This window comes from Furipterus horrens, unplaced genomic scaffold (assembly GCF_987537825.1).
Source record: "Furipterus horrens unplaced genomic scaffold, mFurHor1.1.pri manual_scaffold_5, whole genome shotgun sequence".
Taxonomy (NCBI): domain Eukaryota; kingdom Metazoa; phylum Chordata; class Mammalia; order Chiroptera; family Furipteridae; genus Furipterus; species Furipterus horrens.
In genome coordinates, this window is record NW_028327175.1 from 138,239,429 (window position 1) to 138,265,702 (window position 26,274).

The following is a 26,274-nucleotide window of genomic DNA, read 5'->3' on the forward strand; positions in this document are numbered from 1 at the left end:
TGGAAGTCCTGATGCCACAGTTTCATTGTGATATCAGATCCTCCTCCATCTTAGGTCTTTAAAAAAAAATTTTTTTTTTAAAGAGAGAGGAAAAAGAAAAAGGATTTCCAGGAACCAAAATGAAAATCACTATAAAATAACATTTATTTCCTCCTCAAAGAGAGTGAGATAAATTGAAACTTAAATTTCCTGTTTGAGCCCTGACCAGCATAGCTCAGTTGGTTGAGCCTTGTCCTGCCAAGCAAAAGGTCACTTGTTTGATTCTGGTCAAGGCACATGCCTGGGTTGCAGTCCTGGTCCCTGGTTGGGGCACCTGAGAGAGGCAATCGATAGATGTTTCCCTTTCTTTCTCCCTCCCTTCCCCTCTCTCTAAACATAAATAAACAAAATAAAAATAAAATTAAAAATAAAATTAAATTTCCATTTGTTAAGTTTGGGCCACAGCTTAATGTAAGCGGGGACCTCAGTCTCTGGCACCCTGTCTTTCTTCAGTTCTTTCTGTTCAAGGAAGGTGAGTGACATCAAAAACTAAAAAGGTGAAGAAAAGAAAAAATGAAGAGAGGCTAAGCCCAAAGGTTTACCTTGATAATGTGGAGATGTCATCATAGAAAAAAAGAATAAATAATGTTTAAGGATGGAAGCTTTAGGTGAGAAGTTTTGTTTTATTTCAGAAAGAACAGAACTTTAGGGAGGGGAGGAGTCATTAAAAGGTCTAGGAAACCAAATACTCTACTTAGGATCAGAATTTTGACTCATAGTCAAATGCCTACTCTGTGTCAGCACTGGAGATTTTTAAAAAATAATGAAGGTCAATTTCAGTCAAAAAGAGTGATATCTTTAATTCCTTTGGGTCTAAAAACTTCAGTCAAAAAAGGTTGCAGGAGAGCTAGATATCCTCCCAGTCTCAAAGCAACACCTCACAGATTATTTATTAATACAGAGGAGAAAGTGTACTTTTGCATAAAGAGATCACCTAGACATTATTCATAAATAGTTTAACTTAACCACATAGATAATGGCACAAATTAATACTATAAGTCTATTGATGCAAGGCATTCAGAAGTACACAACATTTATGTAGAATTCCTATCCAAAACATTTCCCCTGAATCTAGTAACCTGGAAACAATCAGACAAAGCCCAGTTGAGGCATATTCTGCAAAACTACTGGCCTAGACTCTTCAAAAGCATCAACATCCTGAAAGACACAAGGTTAAGTAATGATTCCATATTAAAGGAGATTAAAGATATTATGACTAAACCTGCTCACAAGGTGATTTTCATTTATTTTCCCCTTTGACAACTTCAAAAGTCACAAGACATGTTGACATTACATATGTGTTCACTTACTTCATCTGATACAAGTTATTGGTGCCTCTGTGGTCAATGTCATGGCAGAAAGCAGCAGCGAGCATGGCAAAGGCTTCAAGATCAGTATAGTATTTCTTTAGCCTTCCTGTCTAAAAAGTTAAAAAAAAAAAAAAAATATATATATATATATATATATATTTACATGGATTAATACACCTCTAAAGCACGTGCTGTGAGGCCTGACTGCAATGAAGAAAGGGACCTGCTATATTTCTATAGAGCAAGTTGGTTTTATTTCTTTTTGAGTATTATAACTCATTCTGGGCAATTACAAACCCCAGCAGGATGAAAAGGGGTAGGCAGGATGGATGAAAAAAATAAAGGGGTTAAAATATATAAATTGCCAGTTATAAAAACAGTCATGGGGATAAAAATTATAGCATAGGGAATATAGTCAATAATATTGTAATAATTACTTAGGGTTGGTACTAGATTTATCAGGGTGATCACTTTATAAGTTATATAAATGGCTAATCACTATGCTGTACTTGAAACTAATGTAATATTGTATGTCAACTGTAACTGAAAAAAAATTTTTTTTAAACAAGCCAGGAGGTAGCTGAAGTTTCCTTTAAGGGGATAAGTGATTATCCTCAGTAAGTTTAAGGTTTTCCTTAAAAGTGATAACCCAGCCAAGTGCCCAGGGATCCCCACATTGTCTGGTAGCATCTACAAGGGAGTTTGGGGCTTATGGGATCTTGTCCATAAGTTCCAGAATTACTGATCTAAACTGATGGACTGTCTCCAGTTCTCACTATACTCAACAGGAAAACATGCAGGTTTATAATGATTGATAGGGCTCTGTACCTACCGTCAGCAAAGTGAACATGGTCTGCCCCACATTGAACCCATGTCGCCAGTTGTGGTAAGTGACAGAACGGTACCCTTTTCTCACAGTGTACATCCATCTGGTAAGAACCTGTCACCAAAAGCAGATAACACCAGTCAGACTTTGGAACAGAATGCTAAAGTTTAGAAGGTCTGTGACAATCTTATCGGTTGGTCTTGTTTACAGAGGTTAAGCTGATTTATTTACAAAGTTAATAATAATTTAAAATCCAAACTGAAGTTAATCTTTTAAACCACAGGAAACATTAGTAAAGTGCAGCAGCAGAATCACCCAATATTTTACATTAAAGTCCATCTAACCTCTACGGGTACTTTGAATTTCTCCACCACATTTATTTCAAAGAACAGTCGTAGTCCGCACTTTATCAGTCCATGCTCTGTAATGGGGAAGTCACTGAAGTGGAATTCATACAGGTCTAATGCCTTTGGGTCTGGCAAGTCCTCTTTCTGTTCAAATAAAGACAAACTGTGTCAGATTGCATTAATCTACTATCACATCCTACACTGGGTGTGAAACAAAATTACAATAAAAAAGACACCGTTTCAATTCACGGAGCCTTTATGTGCCCAGCACTGGGCTATGCAGCTTGCATGTATTATTCTCACAACAAACCTGCACAATTATCCCAGTTTGCAGATGGTGAAGCTGAGACCCAGTTATATCAAGAAAATTTCTAAGTAGTGGGATTCAATTCCAGTTCTACTCTAGTAGCTCTTTTTTTCTATGGTGCAAAATAAAATGTTTGGTTGCAGCAACTTTATCCATTTTCAATACTCAACTTCTCTTTTATTTTTTCCTTTTCAAGACATATTTAATAAACGATCAGTGATCGTTTCATTCATTTCATCATGTTTTCTCTCCATGCTCAGTGACGCCTTCCCATGAGCCTGTGAGCCGCACCAGGGGCGGGCTCAGGTCCCTCCTGTTTGCCGTGGTGCCCGTCCCACGGTGAAATATTCAGTATAGTCTCAGTTTAGAAAGCAGGAGACTTACACCACAGATTGTGAAGTGGCAGAGGAAAACGGGATGAGGCAGTTAATGAGGAAAATAAATGTGATGCTATTTCAGTTTCAATCAAATTGTATTCCAGTTTTTAAAGTTCAAGGCTTAGGGGCCTCAGCTTTCTGTTGGGAAAGGACCACACTCTACAAAAAAAAGGGGGGAGGGGCTTTACCTTTGTAGTCGGGTCAAAACTGAAATAAACCATCCCTAACAAAATAGAAAACCAACTTTATTAACTTGTCAGAAGAAAATCTAACCCTCTTTTCAAAAAGATAATACCACCCAGAGCCCCTACAACTTTTATACACAATATCCAGTTTTCAATGAAAAATGAAATTATGAAGCATGCTTTAAAATGATCAAATGATGGAAACCCAAGAACAAAGCTAGATAGTAGAACCAGACCTCAAGGTGATTCAAGTATTGAGAAGAAAAATTTAAAATAGCCGTGGTCAATAAATTTAAGAAAATAGAGGGAAAAAATAGTCAAAGCAGATAAAATAATGAAAAGTTTTATTTTTAAAAGATTTTATTTATTTATTTTTAGAGAAGGAAAAGGGACGGAGAAAGAGAGGGAGAGTAACAGTGATCAGTTGCTTCTCACACGCACCCCAACTGGGGATCAGACTGCAACTCAGGCATGTGCCTTGACTGGGAATCGAACCGGTGACCTTTTGCTTTGCATGATGATGCTCAACCAACTGAGCCATGCTGGTCAGGGCAAAATGATGAAAACTTTTAACAAGGTTGGAATCTTAAAAAAGAAAAAAATTAAATGTACATTCTAGAACTGAAAAAGATTGTCTCTGGAATGAAAAAATTATTGGTTGAGTCTAAACATAAACTGTGAAAATGAGTGTGTGTGGGTTTAACAGTAGACACAACAAAATACAGAATTAATGAACTAGAAAAAGAGTTAATTTCAAGCAGAAATAATAGAGACAACCCAATGACAATAAAAAAGGAACCTAATTACTCCAGGCTCCGGAAGGGAAGCTAGTGATGGCCATAATTGTGCTTATAAGGGCCCTGCGTTCTGTAATCCTGTTGTGTCTTCTGGGGTGGCCATGGTGTAATCCAGAGCTATTGAAGTAAATCCAGTCATGACATCTTTAGAATCTGTGCCTAATGCCATAGTCTAGTTTAGCTGTGATTCTAAATTATCTGTGTGGATTAGACTGCAAGGGACAGAGAGGAAGATAAACAAGGATCCAGAAGTTGATTCTTTAGAAGAAATATGCTTTCTTTTTACCTTTGAAAGTTGTCAGGGAAGAAGAAACTCTACATTTATTTTAAAAATGAGAAAGCGTGTCCTAATATATTTTATTTAAAAAGCATTAAGAGTAGAAGTACAACACTTACCAAAATTGTGACAAGTTGTTTTTCTTCACAGTCTTCAATTACATCTATATTTAACTTCTCTTTAAAGTTCTAAAATGTAAAAGCAAGTGAGGTGTGAAATTCCTATAAAGGAAATTTCTATCTGATTCCTCTGCTCTTAAAATTAGTTAAAATATATTTTAAATATGCTGTAATAATTTTTATGACAAAGATGCATTCTGGGTACAAAGAAGACTTAATACACCTGATTATAAAGCGTTTTCTCCAGGAAATAATCTAACTGATTTCTCTATTCCTCTGAAAGGTAACAGTAGCTGAGAGAGAGAGAGAGAGAGAGAGAGAGAGAGAGAGAGAGAAACAGAAAGGTGAGTTGTTTATATGTTGTTGTTGTTTTAGTTTGTGGCAATTTCTCTTTATTCTCCCCAGACCTTCTCATCTGCAACATCTCAAACTTCCAAGTCAAATTCTCCCATCAAAACCAAAACCAGTCACCCCCCCACCAAAAAGAAAAAACCCCATCCAGCAAAATTATGCCTATCACACACTCTAAAAGCCAGGCAATTAGAACACTGTTAACAAATCTCTACTTGCTCTCGCACTGTCCATGATGTTGGTCTTGGTCATGTTTGGCCACTGAGTAAAGACTTGAAATGTGCTTGCACAGTGGGCTTGCTCTGTTGCACTCTTTTGTGTTCATTAGAAGAACACCTATCAAGGATCAGCTGCTCAAGAAAAATGAGAGACATATAGAGCAAACCAAACTCGCAGCTTGGAGCCAAGCTCAACCAAGATCAATTAAAGCCTTGTCAATCCACAAATGCATGAGTGAGAACTAGATGTTCATTGCTGGATACCACTGAGATGATATGGTTGTTATGCAGCTTTACATAGCATAGCTGACTGATATATTTTTCTTTCTGGGAATTTTTTTTTTCTTGATAACACACTTGAATCTAGGTATTACTACTCAAGTTCCTACAGACCCAGAAGCTATTTTTAACAAAGTGCTATTCCAACCAAGCAGCCTGAAAGTCCAGGAAGGGTCTATGTACACTGGGCCACCCAGGTCCTCCCCTAACTCTTCCTCTTCGCCTCCCCTCCTTAGCTCAGGACTAGACCTATTCTCATTAGTCAGACCTCTGAATAATTAGATGAATTCCAGAAGCCCTGGTTAAATGCTGCCTAATGTCCACAGGACCAAATTCTCCACTTACCAAAATAGACTTGATTTCATCAGGAGTAGCTTTGGTCTGGTTCATGAGCATTTCCTGAGCGACGTCCTTTCTGTTTTCTAGCTTATTCATTTTCTCATAGGCATCAGTATTTATAAGAGACCATCCAAGGAATTGTGTGAGAGTCTGAAATGTATAAAATGTGATTCAATTCTCTAAAATTAAAGGAAAATTGACCTGAAAGCAGCAGTCTGCATGTTTCCCTATCAATCTCCCTTTAACCTGAGGGGGGAAAAAAAACATACTAATAATGCCCCAGGCAATAAAATTAACTAAGCCCTTGATTTCCAAAGTGCGCCATGCACCCTGAGCACTTTATTAGAGGAGAAAAATTATAAAACTTTAGTAGAATAAGCACAACCTGAACATCAGAGAAAGAGCTGGGGGTGAGAGCAAGAATGAGAAGGAATAGAAGGGAGGTAGGGAGAAAGGAGATAGAAACCTTCTTTCTTGGTTTCTTAGTATTGTAAAAAATTCTGATTAAGCCCAAAGCTTATACTTTAGTAAAAAATGTTGCCATTCATAGAAGTTAGGAGAGAAGGAAATGACACAGTATCAACACACTGGCTGTAACCATGTGTGACTCATGTCTTAATTGCCCTTCAAAAATATCATTCTTGAGTAACAAATAATTATGTATCCTCTATTATTTCATGAATTTTATTTACCGCCACTATTTTATAACTACACTTACCTCGGTTATGTGTTCGTCATACTCATCAAAAGGTTTCCCATCCTTCCGGTTGTAAAATGTAGCTACTCCCACAATGTCATCTTTCTTGTTCACAATAGGCAGGGACAAGACATTTTTAATGACCCAGCCAGTTTCATCTACAGGTCCTTTCTACAAAAAGTAAAGGCACTTTGTTGTTTTTTAATTTTTAATTTTGAAAAAATTATAGTCACAAGATGTTGCATAAGAAATGCACAGAGTGGTCCCATGTACCCTTCATCCAGTTTTCTCACTGAAACATCATGCATCTCTATAGTACAGTAGCAAAAGCAGGAACTAGACCGCAATGCAATCCATGACCCTTATTCAGATTTCACCAGATTTATATGTACTTATTTGTGTATGTGTGTGGTTCTATGCAAATTCATCGTATGTGTAGAGAATGTTCAACCTCCACTAGAACTGAGACACAGAACTAACCCAACACCACAAGGCTCCCTTCCTCTGGCCTTTATCGACACCACCACCCCCCACTCCCCACTTGGGTTATTTTTAATTTAAAGAAAGAATAATCTTCGTGTGTTAGATTCACATTTCTTATGTTGTGTCAGAACATATCTAGGATTATATAGCCATAAAAGTATTCTAGTACATGCAATTAAGTGCACTAGAACCAACTGCTCCTTTGTAACAACCCTAACCTCTTCTCTCTGTCTCCCCAGCCCTGGGGATGATGAGAAGCTCTTATCTCTGTGTTACCTCAGTGTTGCTTGTTCACTTTTTCTGCCGTCCAACATCTGTTTAGCTAATTCCTTATATTAAATTCTTTCTGTTGAAATACCTAATGTTGTTTCTGTTTTCCTGACTGATTCATCAAGGTAGTCTTTTGTTCTGTGATATAGTTTTATCTAATAAACCTCTGTCAAGCCCCTGTGATGTGTCAGGACCTGGGCTAGTTGCTGGGGACAAAAATGAATAAATTGCAGGCCCTAATACAAAATGACAACAGCCTAGGGGAGGATGCAGAAATAGGTATTTAGGAATGTTTCTCAAAGTGAAGCCCACGGGCCACATGAAAGATTTTGTTTTAGCTTGTTTCATATTCTCTGGGAGTGCATCTTGAACAAGCTCCTGGGTGATTCTGACACCCTCTGAAGTCTGAGGACCATGGGGTGGCACCTGCACAGTACACAGCAGAGCAAAGGCAGCCAAGTACCTGACACACCATGTTATTCATTCTTCAACCTCAGGTCTGCTTATTTGCTCATCCTTCAAAGCCCAGATAAGCCTCTCCTCTCCCATGAAGCCTCCCCTAATGTTTTTCACCCATATGGAACTTATCTTTTTCAGAATTCCAACAAAATTTATAGATATTTTCTAAACACTTCAGAATTCTTTTGTCTCTGAGTCTAATCTATGGGTATGAGGGTGCTGGGGGGGGGGTGTTGCTGCTCCCCTCCAACCAAACACTGAGAGGCAAGGCCTGGCAGAAGGCAAGGTTACCTGAAATGTAAAGTATTCATCTGCAGGGGCATTCAGCATGTTACATATCTGTAAAGCAAGAGGAGACAAAAGCTCTGAAACATCACATTGTGAAGCCGTTAGACCCACAATGCAGAATAAGCAAGAACGCATCAGGTGTGAGTATTTCTTCCATCAGTCTTAATGGCTCACAAGCAAATTATTCACATGGGACCTTGGCTAGGCCAAATTTGCTAACAACACATTGAACTCAGCCTGTCTTCTGCTAATTAAGTCACTGGGTGACATTGAGCACCATCTCTGCTCCTTCCTACGTTCCCAGCCTCTAAGGATTCTTCTTCCGCATTCAAAGCAACTAGATGAGTGAATGCTGCCAAAAATACGGGGACAACACTAAAGAAAAATGAATATGCAGATAAATGCTGCAAATATATTTCAGAAACTTAGATATGAAGAGGGAAGAAATAAAAATGCCAACATAATGAAATGCTGAAAGCATCACTTTTGCAGGGATGAATTTTGATGCCAAAAAATGACACAGATCATGGAAAAACCCAACTCAGGAGAAAAGTCAGCCATGAGAAGGGGAGGAAACGGGAAAGCTATTGTGAACCTGTCCTCTGGCCTTGAGACCTATGGGACCTCCCAGTGATCTCTTGTTCCTTGCCTTCCTACACCTGACCTCTCTCAGCCAGACCTGGCCTACTGTCCAGCTGACGCCACCTGACAGACCAGGGCCAAAACCTTCACTTTCTTTATCAGCTCCCTACATTTTGCATTGCAATCAGTGGCAAAGCTCTCTTTCTCTTTCTCTTTTTCCAGCAATCTTCCATGTTTCAAAAGTTTTGACAAGGCAGCTATACTTAAGATCAAATTAAACCCAGCATAAATCAAGCTCATGGACTTCCAAAGGACTCTGAAATTTGTGCAGCTGCAGAATTAAAAGCTGGGGGCCACTATGTGTCTTACATGGAAACAAAAAGGAAAATGTGTGTTTCTAAACTTTGTATCAGACTATATTGTGTTTTATCCTAAACAACTTGATTCTGCCTTAAGAACACTGTGAATTCTGTAACTGATGCATTTTCCCTCTTCTCTCTGGCAGCTGGGAAGCTAAGAGCAAATGTGTTGCCTACTTTATCAGTGCGGAGGGCACTGGGGAACAGATGGTGGTTATCTTCAGTTCTGGCTCTACTTTACATCCCTATTCTTGATTATTTTTTTGCTTTTACACCTATTTCTATTTTGTGTCTTATTGCTTTATTTTGGTTGTTGAAATTTAAATTTTATTTGCATCTCTTAGCTAATAATAGTTTCATCCAATATTATTTAAGATTTGAATTTGTTCAATAACTTACAAATCCATTTTCAGCAACATATGTTGGCAACCCACTAACAAGAGTCCAGTGGTCTGCAGGAGGCGCCCTTGAGGAAGACGAGAAGAAAGGACATCGTTGGTATACAGAGAAATGCACTGGGTACAAAAATAAGATGGCAAATCCTTTAGCTGCTTTATGACAACACTCACGGAATCACTTTGATCTCTTCCTTTCCATGTAAAATGTAATCAATGACTTTATAAAAGATAATTTCCTAAGAGGAAAGAGAGATTATGAGAAAAATCTTATTTCCCCAAAAATGCTTTTTGTTGATGAACTTACACTGATAGTACCTTTTCCCCAACTCCATTTCTCTGTGTAACATAAATTAAATCAAACTTCTCGTGTCCTGATTATAAGCCTGTAATAAAACTAGAAATATTATTGGCCATTTATCTATGTGAACAAGACTGTTGAATTAAACTTAAAAAGTTGAGTTCACCCAAACAATTTTTAGGGGAAACTTGCTTTTTCTTTAACTAATTCCTCTCTACTGTCCAGAAGTATCTGAGCGATAACTTCAGTAGAACAAGTCACGTAATTTCTCAACCTCAGTCAATGTTTCCCCCTCCCACCTGGACAGTGAGCACCCACACACTTCCAGCACTGTCTCATCTGAATAGGTGCCTCAGAAACAGGATTCAGTGGGTATGTTGAGAGCTATTGTCTCTACTTCTTTGGGCCAATGAAGAGCCTGAGGTCTGGACATGTTCTATCCCATTTCCTCCCCTTTCCTGCGTGCTGAGGCTACAGTGGTGAACACAGGCCTGCCCTGCAAAGCTTGCAGTCAGGAAGGAAGTCACCCTAACCCAAACCTTCCCTAGAGACTCCAGTCAAGCATGTCAGAAGAAGAAACTGGGCACAGAATGTTTCAAAAGCTGTGCAAGTTGCTCTGATGTGTCCCACCCTGTTAACAACCACTGGTCCCAAGCCGTGGCTTTACAGAAAAGAAAGCTGAGAAGTTGAAGAATGAGTTAAGGCACGGGCCATCCAGCTGGCTTGGGGCAAAGCTGGGACTGGAATTTCAACCCCCCTGTGCAGTACTCTTCCTGCCACTCCAAGATCCCATGGAAAGTTACAGGACTAGAACCTAGGCCTTCTCAGGCTCAAGCACAGCTGCCTCTGCTTTTGGCACCTGGCACCACACACAGGAAGAGGTTTACACTCACTCTGCCATCTGGCGTCTTTGGACCTTTATAAGGCTCAATTTCCCCAAGCTTGATTGGCCATTCATTGTAGAATTCCTGGAGACAATTACATTTAAACATTATTTTAAAAAACTGTTCCATGACCTACCATATCTTATGTGAATTTCATGTGTTTGCATATTTTATGTTAACTTATGATTCCGGAATTCTAGAACTGGAAAAGATCTCGAATTCCCAGAAATACTGATTATAGGAACTTGTGACTGTGAACAAGTCACTTAACCTTTTCCATCAGTAAAATGGGGATAATAATAGACTCTATACTATAGGGTCATTGTGAGGACTAAATGAATAATACACACAGAGCACCTACCCTGACACAAAATTAAAATTACTCAATAGAGAGCAGCTCTTTCATAGATAATTAAATTAAATCCAGCCCTGGCTGGTGTGGCTCAGTGGATTGAGTGCTGGTTCAATTCCCAGTCAAGACACTTGCCTGGGTTGTGGGCCAGGTCCCAGTTGGGGGCATATGAGAGGTAACTGGTCGATGTTTCTCTCCCTCTCTTTCTCTCTCCCTTCCTGTCTCTCTAAAAGTGAATAAATAAAATATATTTTTTAATGTTTTAAAAAATCTAGATAGGTGAAGAGGCTTGTCCAAGGTCATGAAAATAGCCAACAATGTTGGTTACCTTCCTTAATGTCCATTCTCCCCTCTTCCTTGCTAATGGAACCTAATTTTAGTTGGGTATTAGGTGGTAATCTGCTCAGGGATCATGGGCCCTGCACAGCCTGCAAGTGGTCTATATGAGGTGACTTGGACTAGTCTGAGGACAAGCATGTGGCCCACTCATGGATAATGAAGATGGAGAAGTCTGCAAGGGGGCTTCTGGAAAAAGTGTGCCTCCAATGAAAGGTGATGAAAGTGACACTTGCCAGATGCTGTATGCAATATTGTCTATGACTTGTATTCAAGATATACAAAGAGCTCTTAAAATGGAACAATAAGAAGAATAACAACCTAATTAAAAAGTGGACAAAAAATCTGAACAGATGTCTCTCCGGTGAAGGCATACAGTTGGCAAGTAAGCATATGGAAAGAAGCTTCATATCACATGTCATCAGGAAACTGTAAATTAATACAATGAGATACCACTATACATCTATTAGAATGGCTAAAATCCAAAGTGTTGACATCACCAACTGCTGGCAAAGATGTGGAGCAACAGAAACTCTCACTTATTGCCAGTGGAAATGAAAAATGGTACAGCCACTTTAGAAGACAGTCTGGCAGTTTCTTAAAAGCTAAATATAGTCTTATCATATGATCCAGCAATATCCCTCCTTGGTTCTTACCCAAAGGAGTTGACAACTCATGTCTACATAAAAATCTACACTTTATTTGTAACAGCCAACATCTGGAAGTAACCAAGATGTCCTTCAGTAGAGAAATGAATAAACTGTGTTGCATCCAGACAATGGAATAATACTATTCAGCATTTACACAAAAGTGAGTTATCAAGCCGTGAAAAGACATAGAAGAAACTTAAATGCATATTGCTAAGTTAAGGAACCAAATCTGAAAAAGCTATATGATTCTAACTATATGCCATTATGGAAAAGGAAACCATAGAGGCAGTGGAAAAAATCTGGTTGCCAGAGACTTGGGGTAGGGAGAGGGAGGGATGAATAAATGAGGCAGAAGATTTTTTTTTTTTTTTGTAATCTATTCTGTATGACACTGTAATGGCAGATACATGACACTATGCATTTGTCAAAACCCATAGACTGAGCAACACAAAGAGGGAACCTGAATGTAAACTGTAGACTGTAATTAATAATAATGTATCAATATTGACTCATCAATTGTAACAAATGTGCCACATTAATGCAAGATGTTATAAGAGGAGAAATAGATAAGATGGGAAACTGGGGGGTGTGGGGAAGGGAAGAGAACATATGTGGGAACATGCTCAAATTTCTGTAAACCTAACATTTCTCTTAAAAAACTAAAGCCTATTAATTAATATTTAAAAAGGAAAAAGGATTCATTGAAGGCACAGAGAAATAAAAATAGAAAAGCCAAGATTCGAGCCTAGATCCTTTTTGCTCCAAAATGTGCACTTTTTACCTCTGTGCCATAGTTTGTTGGCATTGGCTCTTGTGATCTATCACAACAGATAATTTACAATAGCGTATTCATTTTTAATAAATTATACTTCCTGTGGTATGTACTCTACAGGTGATTTTATGCAAGACACAATGTATGGAACAATGAGGACCTTGTCCTTGGTCATGTCCAGCAGTCCAATGGAGTACCGTTCACAGCTCAGATATGTGCGAACTGTGTACAGCGCTTTGTGAAACTGTCGCTCAACATCTGTGAGCTCTTCAAATACTTTATTGGCTGACCACATAAGGATCTAAAAGTAGATTTTGAAAAGAAAACCGTTAGAACAAAATACACTATTAAAAGATAGAGCTTTTGCCAGGAGGTGCAGCAAATAAAATGAAGCCGTATCACTAGACAATGCAATTCCAGTTTTGAACATGTCCACCTCCAACAAACTACTGATTCCTTGTGTGGAATAAATGAGGAGACTTTTGCAGGGCTGTGGGCTTATGAAAGTGGATAAGCTACGATTGATCCTATGTCCAAGTGTTTTGGCTTCGAAGGGCAAGTGATCTAAAATTGGTTGCAGAGACAGTCACTGGGCAGAGTCCAGTATTGGTGGCCCACTGGCTCCTGCTGACCCTCACTGGAAGAAAGCCACATGCCTCCCTCCATGCATCTTGAGCTAGTCAGAGGTAACCCTACATGGACAGATAGAATGGGAAGGGACCTTAGAAGCCTTCCATCCCAACCCCTCTCTCACCCTTGTACTGAGAAAACTGAGGCCCAGGAAGTGGTCTAGACTCAGGTACCCTGGCTACCAATGTTGTTCTTTATACCTCTGGCTTGAGGAGGAAACAGACTTCAGAGGAATGATTTGCTCCTCAAATTAATAGCTTTATGTACCAGGCACTGCTAAGAGCTTTCTGTACATATGCATGGAAAGACAAGCAGGTGGGAATGGAAAGCCGGGTCAGAACATGAAGAGACACCTGGGACTGAAGTTTGGGGATCTGCTCCACTTGCCTTAAACCCCCATGAGGGAAAGGAGGGGTCTGGGCTTGCTGCCTCTGTGTCAGAACAGAGTGATTAATGTCCCCTCCCCATTACCTGGCTTCTTCGGGATTCAATGCTGTACAGGTAGTTGGTATGATGAAGCTTTAGGATGATAGAAACAAAGGAGAGGTATTGGGAAAAGACCTATAGATGACAGAGGAAAACAAATAGGAGTGACATCTTTCTTTTGAGTACATTATATACCCACTAAATTTCCTGAGCCTCCGACTGGATGCCCAGGGTTCACATTACCTCTTCGTCCTGTTTGGAAAATTCAGATGCATTTACTTTGTTAACTGCCATAACCACAGCCAGAACCTCCTTGCCCATCATGATTGGGTTTGCCAGCAGGTTCCTAGTGACATACCCGGTGTGTCTGTCCATGAAGTCAGAAAAATGGCTGTTCTGAAAAACACATGAACATGTTGGTCAAAGCAGCACAGAAACATGGCTGGTAGATCTAGAAATGGCAGCAAGTCCTTCTGCCTAGTCCAAATCCTATGAACGAATAGCCAGGGCTCCAGCGCAGTGGTCCTGAGCAAATATCCCCCTGCCCCACCCAATGATTGCATAGAATGAAATTGTCCATTTTTAAAAGTATATTTTATTGATTATGTTGTTACAGTTGTCCCAATTTCTTTTCTCTTTGCTCCCCTCTGCCCAGTATCCCATTTCCCTCCAGCAATCCCACCTCCTTTAGTTCATGTCCATGGGTCGTGCATATAAGTTCTTCGGCTTCACCCATTCCTATGTTATTCTTAACTTCCCCCTGTCTATTTTATACAAACCGATTATGCTTCTTAATCCCTGTACAATTTTCCCATTTCTCCCCTCCCCCTTCCCAGCTGATAACCCTCCAAGTGATCCCCATACCTATGATTCTGTTCCTATTCTGGTTTGCTTAGTTGGAGTTTGTTTTTACTTTTTAGATTCAGTTGTTGATAGTTGTGAGTTTGTTGTCATTTTCATGTTCATAGTGTTGATCTTCTTTATCTTAAGTAAGTCCCTTTGGCATTTCATATAATAATGGCTTGGTGATGATGAACTCCTTTAGCTTTACCTTGTCTGGGAAGCACTTTATCTGCCCTTTAATTCTAAATGATAGCCTTGCTGAATAGAGTAATCTTAGTTGTAGGTTGCCTTTCATCACATTAAATACTGCTTGCCAGTCTCTTCTTGCCTGCAAAGTGTCTTTTGAGAAATCAGCCGATAGTCCTATAGACACCCCTTTGTAGGTAACTCTCTGCTTTTCTCTTGCTGCTTTTAAGATTCTCTCTTTATCCTGAACCCTTGTTTTTTTGTATTTTTTTTTTAAGATTTTATGTATTTATTATTAGAGAGAGGGGAAAGGGGTGGAGAAAGAGAGGGACAGAAACATCATTGTGTGGTTGCTTCTCATGCACCCCCAAATGGGGACCTGGTCTCCAACCCAGGCACGTGCCCTGACTGGGAATCAAACCAACAACCCTTTGGTTCACAGGCCAGCTCTCAATCCACTGAGCCACACCAACCAGGGCGAAACCTTGGAATTTTAATTATGATGTGTCTTGCTGTGGTCCTCTTTGGGTTTAGCTTGTTTGGGACTCTCTGTGCTTCCTGGACTTGTATGTCCATTTCCTTTGCCAAATTTGGGAAATTTTCCTTCATTTTTTCACATAAGCTTTCAATTTCTTCCTCTTCCTTTTCTCCTTTTGGCACCCATATGATTTGGATGTTGGCACGTTTAAAGTTGTTCCAAAGGTTCCTAAGCCTATCCTCATTTTTTTCAATTCTGTACTGGTTGGCTGTTTTTTCTTCCTTATGTTCCAAATCATTGATTTGAACCCCAGTTTCCTTCCCTTCACCATTGGTTTTGTGTGAATTTTCCTTCATTCAATTTAGCATAACCTTCACTTATTCCCTTATGCTTTTGCCATACTTAAGCATATCTGTCAAGTCTGTGAGCATCTTTATCACCACTGTTTTGAACTCAGCATTTGTCAGGTTGGCTATCTCCTCATCGCTTAGTTCTCCCACTGGAACCTTGATCCATACAATAGTTTAGACCACACTTCTCTGTCTCCTCATCTTGACAGGCTCCTGTGTTTGTTTGCCTCTGTGTCTTAGGTAGAGCTGTCACGCCTGTTATGTTGTAAGGGATGGAGCCTTAGGTATTCATCAGTATGGGTGACCCGTTTCATCATGTTGTGGCGCTGTAAGTGGGGGAGGCGTCTGAGAGGGAACAATGCCGCTTACTCAGCACTCGCCCCTTTTCAAGGCATTTCTCCCACTTCCATATGGGACTGGTGCCTCTCTAGCTGTTGCCCTGGCCATAGTTCCCAGAGTGGGTGGGTCTGCGGACATTGTAGGACCTGGGGGGCCCTTTAAACAAGCGGACTCTGCTGAGAGACTGGCAGTTTCTTCCTCCCCCCCTACCCCCACTGATCTGCACAGTCAGAAGCAATGGGACTTTATTTTCCCTAATGCTGGAACTGTGAGCTCTGTGGTCTGGTCTGGTGCTGGGAGTGCTCCCCAGGTGTCCCGCTGAACTTTTTTAAATGTGTGACTGTGCTTTCTACCAGCCTGCTGCTGCTGCTGCTGCCACCACACCGCATCCTCTTCACCCTGACTCTGCCCCTCCTACTTGTCTGGATGAATATTTCTTCTTTATATTTTTTTGGACTTCCATGCAGCTCGATATTCTGGGACTTCTGGTCGTCTCTAGTTTTGAGGTAGTTGTATTTCTTCTTAGTTGTGGAGGGAGCCACAGTGTGTCTATCAAGGCCTCCATCTTGGCTGTAAGTTCCGAAATAGCCCATTTCTGAATGAGCAGTTTCCAACTGTGTGGCAGCCTGCCTTGGTTAGGCTGAGGTCAGGCCAGGAGAAAGGAGGTGATGTCACAGCAATTGGAAAGAGGGTGCTAAAAGGAAGGGAGGGAGAGACTAGGGGTTACAGTGAACAGACAATGTGTGCCAGGAAGGAGAGCACAGCTGAGGTTAGAGGCATAGTTCAAAGAGCTGTCCTTTTCTTTTCTCACCTGATGATACATTTATTGGTTTTAGAGGGAGAAGAAGGTGAGAGAGAATGAGAGAGAGAAAGAGAGAGAGAGGCACAAACATCAATTGTTGCCTCCTGTACACACCCTGACAGAGGATCAAACCTGCAACCCAGGCATGTGCCCTGACTGGGAATGGGACCCACACTTTTTGGTGTACAGGATGATACTCCAAGCAATTGAGCCACCCAGCCATGCAGAGATCTCTTCTTTTTCATTACAAAAGTAAAATGTGCAGTTGAAACTAGAGAACCAGTAAATCATAACAAAGAAAAAATCAGTAATCCCTGAACTTCTTCTAATCTGGCCTGATGAAATCAGTGTTAACTGCTTGGTATGTCCCCTTCTGTGCCTTGCTCTATGCTTGGACAAAGGTTTTGTTTACTGTTTTTTGTAAAATTTTCCTTTCTGATTTTATACAACACTTCCATCACATAACATTATTTTATGGACACCCTCCAGACCAGTGCATATCCGTCAGCAGCCGTCCGTCTTGAGAGACGACGGTGTAGCTTCTTAAGAGTCTATCTGCACCGCCGAGAACGGCTGTGCAGTCCGACTCGGGAGTGACATGGTATCTGTCTCCTCCCATGTTGAATCGACATCTTGCGATGACGCTGGAGTGTCCTCTCCAGTGAAGCTGAAGCTACAGAGCCTGGGCAGGGTGATATGGAGGGTCTGCTGTTGCCCATGCAGCAGACCCCCCCTCTCTTCGCAGCTGAAGGATCCAAGGGAAAGACGGAGTCAATACAGCTTGGCTTCAGGTGCGCCACAGGAGTTGCCGGTGTTGACTACAACGTCAAACCGCCTTAGGGACTCCGGCTCCGGATTTTCTGTCGGGGTTTACTCCCTTAGCCTTTCCCCTGAAGAGGTATGCCGCAAGGCAGCGGAGGTTTTTTGGAGTCAGAGTTTTCCTTCTCTGATGTGCCCTGACTGGAAGATCGAACCAGCGACACTTAGCTCGCAGGCCGACGCTCAATCCACTGAGCCAAACCAGCCAGGGGATAGACCAGTACATATAGATATGAAGTTACCTCCTAGATTCTTTTATTTATTTATTTTCAGAGAGAGGGGAATGGAAGGAGAAAGAGAGGGAGAGAAATATCAGTTGGTTGCCTCTCACTCACCCCCAACCAGGGACCTGGCATGCAATTCAGGCATGTGCCCTGACTGGGAATAGAACCAACAACCTTTGGGGTCTCAGGTCGGCACTCAATCCACTGAGCCACACCAGCCAGGGCACCTCCCAGAGTCTTGCACATCACTCCAGTGTGGAAGCTCCATGACCCACTGATGATCCTCTACCTATTGTCTGTAGTTTTCTCCACAGCAAACAATGCTACACTGATAATTCTTGCTCTTGTGTTTATGTGATGGGTTTCCCAAATTAGAAATTCCTTTTGCTGGGTCACCAGGTTTATGCAGTTTTTATTTACGCAGATTGCTTTTACAAAAGTTTGGAATTCTTACTTCCACTGGTCATAGGTGAGAGGACTACCCTCTTACCAGCACCAGATCCTAACTAGTTGTTATGTTCTACCAAGCTAATAATATCTTTCATTCGTATAGTTTTTTCTCTCTTTAAGAGAGAGACAGTGGATCTTTCTAGGTACAAGCAAGAGATGATTCTAATACACTGACCATAGGAAAAGCAGAGGCATGAGTTTGGCGAGGTACACAAACAAAAGGGCTTGAGAAGAAGGTCAAGGATGGCTGTTCTCTTATTAGCTGTAATTTAGAGGAATACTGACTCCTCATGGGTAAAGGCTCAGCCTTCCCTGGTCCTCATTATCTCCTCTTTGAACCTGAGGCTTCTTCAAGTAGAACTGAACTTTCAGCCTAATTCTGAGACTCGTTGGCCAAAATGAATGTGGCGTTGCTTTTCCAAGTTGTATTATTTTCATTTCCTCATGTAGATGGTGCTTCTAAGAGCATCACAAACCTTGGAGGCTGGACCCTGCCCAGTTTCCCAAAGTGAAAAGGTGAGAGTCCCCTGGTGTGTAACCTGTGGGCCAGAATTTCCCCAGGCAACACAGGCTGCGTGGTCAACAGAACTCATAGCTCAGCTCAGTGCAGTTGCCCCTGGCTGTGCCTCAGAATCACCTGCAGATAAATACAGATTTGCTGAGCGCACAGCAGACCCATAATCCTAATCTTCTAAGGTAGTCTGTCTTCCCCAGTACAGAATTTTTGTGGGTGAATCACTCCTGTGGAGTATCCCTAGAAATGGGACCCTTCACAAATAAACTGTGAGATGCTAACGGAGGCAAATGCAGGCCTTCACCCCAGCACCTTTTCATACCTTTCCCAACGTGGAGCCACACAGACCACTATCTATTTAGGAGGCAACACCGCATAATAGTATAGAAGGTTCTGGAGTCAGACTTCCTTACTAGCTAGCTGTGTGACCCCAGGAATACTACTTACCTCTATGTCTTTGTTTCTTAATCAGTAAATGGTAATCATGATATTATCTGCTGTCTAGAATCCCCGCCATGAAGGTAGAATAACATAGTATTGGTAGAGCACTTAGAAAACTATCTTAACACAAAGTGGGTGTTCAAAAAATACTAGGAAGAGGAACCTGAAACTTTTTTGCCCCCACCCCTGGATGAAAAGTAGTTCTCTTTTTACAATAACCATTTTGCTTCTGGTTCTAGTTTTTCTAACCACTTGTAATCACTGATGAAATTAGATGCTCTTAGCTGATGTGGGCTTCCTGTGCCTGGGAGCAGGCTTCCTTCTGGGGGCCAGTACTCTGCCCCATGACACCAAGAGCCACATGTCTTTCCTAAGAACTGTATCTGTTACTTCTCTCTGCTTCCTGTAGCATCTGCACTCTCAGGCCAGGACATCCTCAGATTGAGTTAAGTTTTTTCTCTTAATCCACTGCTTGCCCAGGCCAGCTCACATTCTGTTTTCCTCCTAACCTGTTATGCATTACAGACATGATCTCCTTTACTTACAGAGCAATCCTGGGCACTAAAAGGATAAGCAAAATACCAGAAACATGCACCATGGAATGGAGTCAACGTCTCCTGGCTAGCACTTCACTCTGCAGCTTCAACACTGGATGCTATTTCATTCTAGATTCTACACACAAGACAATGTTCTCAAATTCAGTTGGCTGTTTTGAGAAAATGGTTTATAAGTTTGAAAGTAGAATGATTGCTTATTATTGTATCTGAAAGCCCTGGATAAAATCACCCATTAAATTACAGGATAGGTGAAATGAGGCTTTCTGCTTTTTTATTTACACTAGCTCAAACAATCTTTACTGAAGTTTGTTTGAGTAAACTTTATTTCCCAAACTCACGAACTCCCTTTGATGGTCCTTCCTCAAAGAAGCCACTAAAAGTAACTGGAGAGAACATTGTTTAGAACAGCAGGCCACCTGGGTCCCTCATCCAATCGTAGCATTGTTAAATTCTGATTAAATGCCATTATCCCTGGTGATCAGGAGTCAGAAAGAAAGGAGAGAAAGATGAAAGAGGAGGAAGGAAAGGGAGCTATCAGTGCCCAGTTAATCATTAAAAACCTAGGACTTCTCCATGGCTTTTGTTTTTTTTTTTAAATAATAGTCAGAACGAGAACTGCCCATCCATAGAGTTAATCAACAGCTTTCCCAATAGAAAAAGAAATGATTAACTTGAAAAGACTATCTCTCAGTTTCCTGTTGTTCAAAGTTTTCTTGCCTTTAACTTGTTTTAAAAACAGGCAATAACTATTGACCCAGTTTTGTCCACTCACACCCAGCCCCCTAAACCTTTTTGGTATAAAGATAATATTGTCATAGCTGTCATTCATTGAGCACCTAGCAAGAATCAGGCCCTTCCTTTCCATCTAATCTGCACATTTGGTTACCTACATTTCTCAGGAGCAGAAACTCTATCCATCACACACTTACCTCGTCTCAGACCTGGATGAGCACCAGGTGTGTCTGATGCAAAAGCTGTCACCCTACACCATGTGGCTTCCCTCTTACAACCTTTGTGGACTCCCAAGGTTGAGAGTATCCAGTTCTGCCTTTGTCTAGGTGTGAGGAGTCCTTCCCTCACCTGTGCCCACACTACTAGTCAGAGACAAGTCTATGTGTAGTCAGTGGTTCGGTAAAAGAGAAAGGCCTCCAAAGGCCCAGGCTATGGCCCCAGACCCCCCACATCCTAATTGACTGTGCAAAGATTCTTACATAGACAAGATGGAAAAATATATGTGTCTTCTGCACAGGGTCTTTGCCAGAATCAACTGAGATTAAGGATGAGAAAAATCTTTCTAAATAGCCAAGTGCAATGAAAAGGCAAAGAATTAACAGAAGTTTCATTTAAAACATAGGCTTTTATCACCTTTCTCTTTGCAGATTTTGCCACAGCGACTGAAATGTGGTGAACCTGCAGAGAACAGACTGATGGTTGCCAGAGGGCATGGGCTTGGGGAACTGGCTGAAAAAAGAAAAGAGATTGAGGAGTACAGACTGGTAGTTACAGAATAGTCAAGGGAAAGTAAAGTACAACATAGAGAATAGAGTCAGTAATACTGTAATAACTATATACAGTGCCAGGTGGGTACTAGGAATATCGGGGAGGGGGGGCACTTTGTAAAGTATATGATTTTCTAACCATATGCTGTACACCTGAAACTAATACAAAATAATATTGAGGCACTTCCGGCCAAGATGGAGGCTTAGACGGACACGCTAGGTCTCCCTCTACAACTAGAGAGGAATACAACTACTTCAAAACAAAGGATAACTAGAAATTCCAGAAAATAAAACTACACGGAAGCCCAACATATGAAATTATAAACCAGCGGTGCCATTCGGGCAGGTAAGAGTTAAAGAGGGCAAAGCTGTTTGCGGTCGCACCTGGGACAGCGGCGAGGCGGCGAAAAATCCCGGCTGCAGTCAAGCCCCTGGCAGTGCGCGACCCCAGTGCTGGGGAAAGCAGCCACCGCATCGCCTTAAACAGTGAGGCCCAGGGGGGCGGGAGGACGGATCCCGGTCTCCTAGCTGAATAACTGTGTGAATCCATCTTGGACCCCCGCCCCCACAGAAAGCACCACAGGGCTGCGAAATAGGTCGCAGACAGGCACTGGTCGCTAATTTGTGACGCGTACACAGGCACCGCCCCGGACAGCCAGCCCAGGAAAACAAAACGCACCTGTCAAAATGTGGCAGACAAATATAGAGATCCCGGTGGCACAACTCACCAGACAGCAGATAGAGAACCTGACAGATGAACAGATAAGAAACCTGTCAGAGGCTCAGTTCTGGGCCATTGTTATCAGGTGGCTTACAGAATTCACAAAAGAGCAGGAAAAAGATATGAAAGAAGCGAAAAACTTTCATAACGAAAGGAACAAAACCACATACGAGACAGATGGTGAGGAATCCAGAGTTCATTTCAACAAACTGGAATATGGAGAAGGAACAAGCAGTCAACCAATGCAGCGAGAGGAAATAGGAAGCAACAATGAGAGGATCAGAAACCTCTGGGACAGCTATAAAAGGCCCAACATAAGAATCATTGGTTTGCCAGAGAATGAGGAAGATGAACTAGAACTTGAAAAATTGAGTGAAAATATAATAAAGGAGAACTTCCCAGACTTGGGGAAGGGAATAGACATGCAGGTCCAGGAAGCAAGGAGAGTTCCCAAGAGACTGGACCCAGGGAGAACCACTCCAAGACACATTATAATCAAAATGTCAAAAATTAAGGATAAAGAGAGAATCTTAAAAGCAGCAAGAGAGAAGAAAAGAATTATGTACAAAGGGGTCCCAAATAGACTATCAGCTGACTTCTCAAGGGAAACACTACAGGCAAGAAGGGACTGGCAAGAAATATTCAAAGTAATGAAAATCCAAAACCTACAACCACGAATACTCTATCCAGCGAAATTGTCATTCAGAATAGAAGGACAGAGAAAGTGTTTCCAGGACAAAATAAAACTGAAAGAGTTCATTAGATCCAAACCACTGTTATATGAGATGTTAAAGGGACTGGTTTAAAAAACAGAAGCTAGGGAGATGAAACAAAGGCAAACGAAACAGGCAATGAGAGTGGAAAAGGAACTGTGGGTAAGGGAAGCATAGTGGGGGGAGGTCAACAGGGAGGGGGAGTGGGGAGAGGGAGGGAGATGATATAGGAATTGGGGATCATGGTAGGAGGGAATGGAATAGACGGAGAGAGATTGGGAGGAACTGTATGCACAACTAATGGACATAATCTAAAAGGGGGGGACAACTGGAGGGAGGGGGGCCACCAGGTGGAGGGGAGCAGAGGGAAGGGAAATTGGCACAAATGTAATATTATAATCAATAAAACACATTAAATCTGAAAAAAAAATAATATTGAATGTCAACTGTAATTGAAAAATAAAATTTTAAAGAAAATATTAAAGAGAACATTTTTTAAAAAAATAAAGAAACAGCAGAGGCATGGGGTTTAATGAGGGTGGAAGGAGCACTGGACAGAGGGAGGCCACGATTCTCTTCCAGCACTTTTTGTTCACCGAGCAGACCATGGACTCTGGGAGAGATGCAGCTCCTGGGACCCCACCTTCCGGTCTGCCCAAGCAAAGAGTTGGACTAACAATTCCAGGAGCCATTTCCATCTAGCATTCCACAGTTGATTTGAAATTCACTTCCTCTTGCATCTGCTCACCCAGGAGATGAGTTGTTTTCAACACTGGCTGCATATTAGAATCACCTGGGGAGCTTTTGAAAAACACTAGTGCCTGCATCCCAACCCCTGAGTCTATGCAATTGGTCTATTGAGAGATTCAGACAACAGTATTTTTAAAAGAGCTCCTAATTTGATTTTAATGTGCATCCAAAGTTGAAAAGCACCACTTTTGGGGGGGGGGGGAATGCTTAGAAGGAGTAGAAATGGAGAATAAATGAGATCTTTGTTTCTCCTCTGAGCTTAGGAGGGTGTCTGTCTTCAGCACATACATTTCTGTTCCACTCATATAATAGCCAGGAGTCCTCAGGAGAAGGGAGAATGAAAAGAAAAGACACCGCCCCATCCCTCCATTTACTACCCTGTCCACGCAGGGCACTCACCATGGACAGCAACAGACCAAGGCCACCCAATCTTTTAAGCAGCTCCATTCTATCATGTTCTCCTCAACATGGAGAATGGGGCTCATCAATAAAGTATTACAGCAGAAGTCATTTTATCATATCTTCTTTAAAAAACAAAAACAAAAAAACAAAGGAAATTATTTAAGATAAAAAGATCAGAACTATGAACAATAAAGTGGCAATAAATACATATCTATCAACAATTGAATCTAAAAAAAACAAACTAAGCAAACAAGAACAGAGTCAGAATCATGGAAATGGAGAGCATTTTTGATGCTTGCCAGGTGGGAGGGGTTGTGGAGAATGAGAGACTAGGTGAGGGGACTAAGAAGTACAAATAGGTAGTTACAAAACAGCCGTGGGGATGTAGAGTACCATACAGAAAATGGAGTAGCCAAAGGACTTACACGCATGACCCATGGACATGAACAATGGGCGGGGGTTGCCTAAGGGAGTGGGGGTGCTGGGTAGAGGGGGGCAAAGGGGGAAAATTGGGGCAACTGTAATAACATAATCAATAAAATATAATCTTAAAAAACTTTCAGAAAAGAAATCTTGCATGTCACGTTTTTAAATAGGATGTCCTAGTAATTTTGGAGACGGCCTTGGATGGATGCTGATCAGAAGCATACTTCCATGAGAAAACTTCAGGGTGAGTGGGGACAGCCTCCTAACTGGTGTCCAGAGAACTTTGCCATAAGGCATGCCTGGGTTTAGTCACCTCAGGTCGCGGCAGTGGGCCTCACACCCACCCCCCCTTAAACCAGTTAAATTCACTGAAAGGAGGGATGGAAAAGGTCTGAGGTCTCCATGTGCCCCGCCGCAACCCTTGCACCTGAGAGCTGTGCTGTGGCTGTTTGCCGAGTGTTGCTAATGTTTGACGACTCTGCGCCTTCTGGATCCCAGCGGCCCTCCTCCTGTAATCAGCTTTGGGCGGATTAAGGCAGATTATCCTCCCGCCTCCCACCGCCCCCCTCACAAGCCGGCAGAAACAGGCCTGTTCAGGGATGGTGCCCATCAGCTCCGTGACTGTGTACCCCACCGCCCTGCTTTTCTTAATAGCAAATCAAAATAATGGGACACGTGTAGGAAAAGGGCTGGCGGGAGAAACTCCAGGCTGTTGCCTATAGTTATTGCCGAGTGGAGGGGTCGGGGGTGAGTTGGTTTTCCTTTTTATTTGCATTTTCTAATTTTCCTAAAATGAACAAGCATTGCGGTGGTAAGGAGGAGTTTACATATTCTGTTTTTAAAAGAAGATAACCACCTGTGCATATTGGAATTCATTCTTGATAGATCTGAGTTATGAGGGATGGGGGGTGGGGTTAGGGTTCATCACCTAAATTCACGTTTTTGATAACCTAAATCTGAACTTTCAAATGGTATTATGTTTCTTTTTTGCACAGTTAGCCTATAGGTGAAAGAATTCACTTATGAGGCAACCCTTCCCAAAGAAGTGAGTGCCCTGGGTGAGAGGCGTGGGGAGGGGCCCACGCTCTCCCCGGTGCACAGCCTGCTGTGTGCTGCTGTTCAGAGCACACGGGGGTGCAAGGGAGCACGTGTAGCCTGTACCTGGCCCGGGGAAGTCGAATTCCAATTGAACTAGGCATCTTGTGTTTTTTCTTTTATAAATCTGGCAGGCCGGGACCTAGGTGCTCCTCTGCTTCGCTGTTCCCTCACCCCAGGACAGAGCCAAACCAACCCCGCAGGATGGCTGCCTGGACCCCAGCGCGCCCTCCCGCTGTCCCTGCAGGACGTTCCGAGTCCTCTTCTCCGCCCCACTGCCGTAATTCCACCTACCTTCTTCACATCTGGGACATTAAGGGCTTTCTTTGTGTGAGCAACCCAACCTACTATCCCGATGTCCAGCGGAAACACAACTTCTCTGTCAGGGACCACCAGGTTGTCCTCAAACTTAGAGGTCGGGGTGACGTTGAGTAGCCTGGAGGCCACCTCGGGGGCGCCGTTGCGGGAGCGGCACAGGAACAGGCTGCAGCGGTCGGCCAGCAGCAGCCATGCCAGCCTCCGCAGGGCCCTGTGCGCTGCCGCTTCCATGCCGCCCGCCTCCTCCTGCGTGGCCTGGAGCAGCTCCCGGCACAGGGCCGCCTGCTCCTCTGGTGACAGCCCCAGGAAGGACCCATTGCCTGGGCCCCGCACGCCGCTGGGCTCGGGGGCTTCACCCAACGCCACCATGGTCCGCAGCTTCTTGTCGAAGTACTCCCTGGCAAACTGAGGGTTGTCCTCCAGGTATCTCTCCACCGCCTCTTGGCTGACCTCACCCATGGCCTGGCTTGCTTTGCTGCTGTGGTTCAGAAAGGAAGACCCTCCGAGCACCGCGCGGCGCAGAAGGAGCTACATCCTGGTCAAGGTTACTGAGGAGATCCTAAGTGGCACCTCACTGGAACCCCAAAGGTCAAGCAGAATGGTGGCTTAGCAGAGCTTTCAAACTGCCTATACTCTTGGGATGTGACAGAAGGTCCTGGCTTACAATGGCATTGGGGAAGCACAGGATTACT

At 42.3% G+C, this 26,274-nt stretch overlaps 1 protein-coding gene across 1 annotated transcript in view; it reads right to left on the reverse strand.

Moving 5' to 3' along the window:
* PDE6C (phosphodiesterase 6C) overlaps window positions 1-26,041 on the reverse strand; it is a 45,453-nt gene extending 19,412 nt beyond the window's left edge. The window contains exons 1-14 of the mRNA XM_090279240.1: window positions 25,559-26,041; window positions 13,899-14,051; window positions 13,701-13,790; window positions 12,760-12,900; window positions 10,499-10,573; window positions 9,479-9,543; window positions 9,309-9,375; window positions 7,972-8,019; window positions 6,490-6,639; window positions 5,778-5,921; window positions 4,585-4,653; window positions 2,520-2,666; window positions 2,182-2,289; window positions 1,350-1,459 (exon numbers count right to left, since the gene is read on the reverse strand). Of these exons, the coding sequence (XP_090135366.1) occupies window positions 1,350-1,459; window positions 2,182-2,289; window positions 2,520-2,666; window positions 4,585-4,653; window positions 5,778-5,921; window positions 6,490-6,639; window positions 7,972-8,019; window positions 9,309-9,375; window positions 9,479-9,543; window positions 10,499-10,573; window positions 12,760-12,900; window positions 13,701-13,790; window positions 13,899-14,051; window positions 25,559-26,041 (1,850 nt within the window). The remainder of the gene's footprint in view (window positions 1-1,349; window positions 1,460-2,181; window positions 2,290-2,519; window positions 2,667-4,584; window positions 4,654-5,777; window positions 5,922-6,489; window positions 6,640-7,971; window positions 8,020-9,308; window positions 9,376-9,478; window positions 9,544-10,498; window positions 10,574-12,759; window positions 12,901-13,700; window positions 13,791-13,898; window positions 14,052-25,558) is intronic.
* Between the last annotated feature and the right edge of the window lie 233 nt (window positions 26,042-26,274).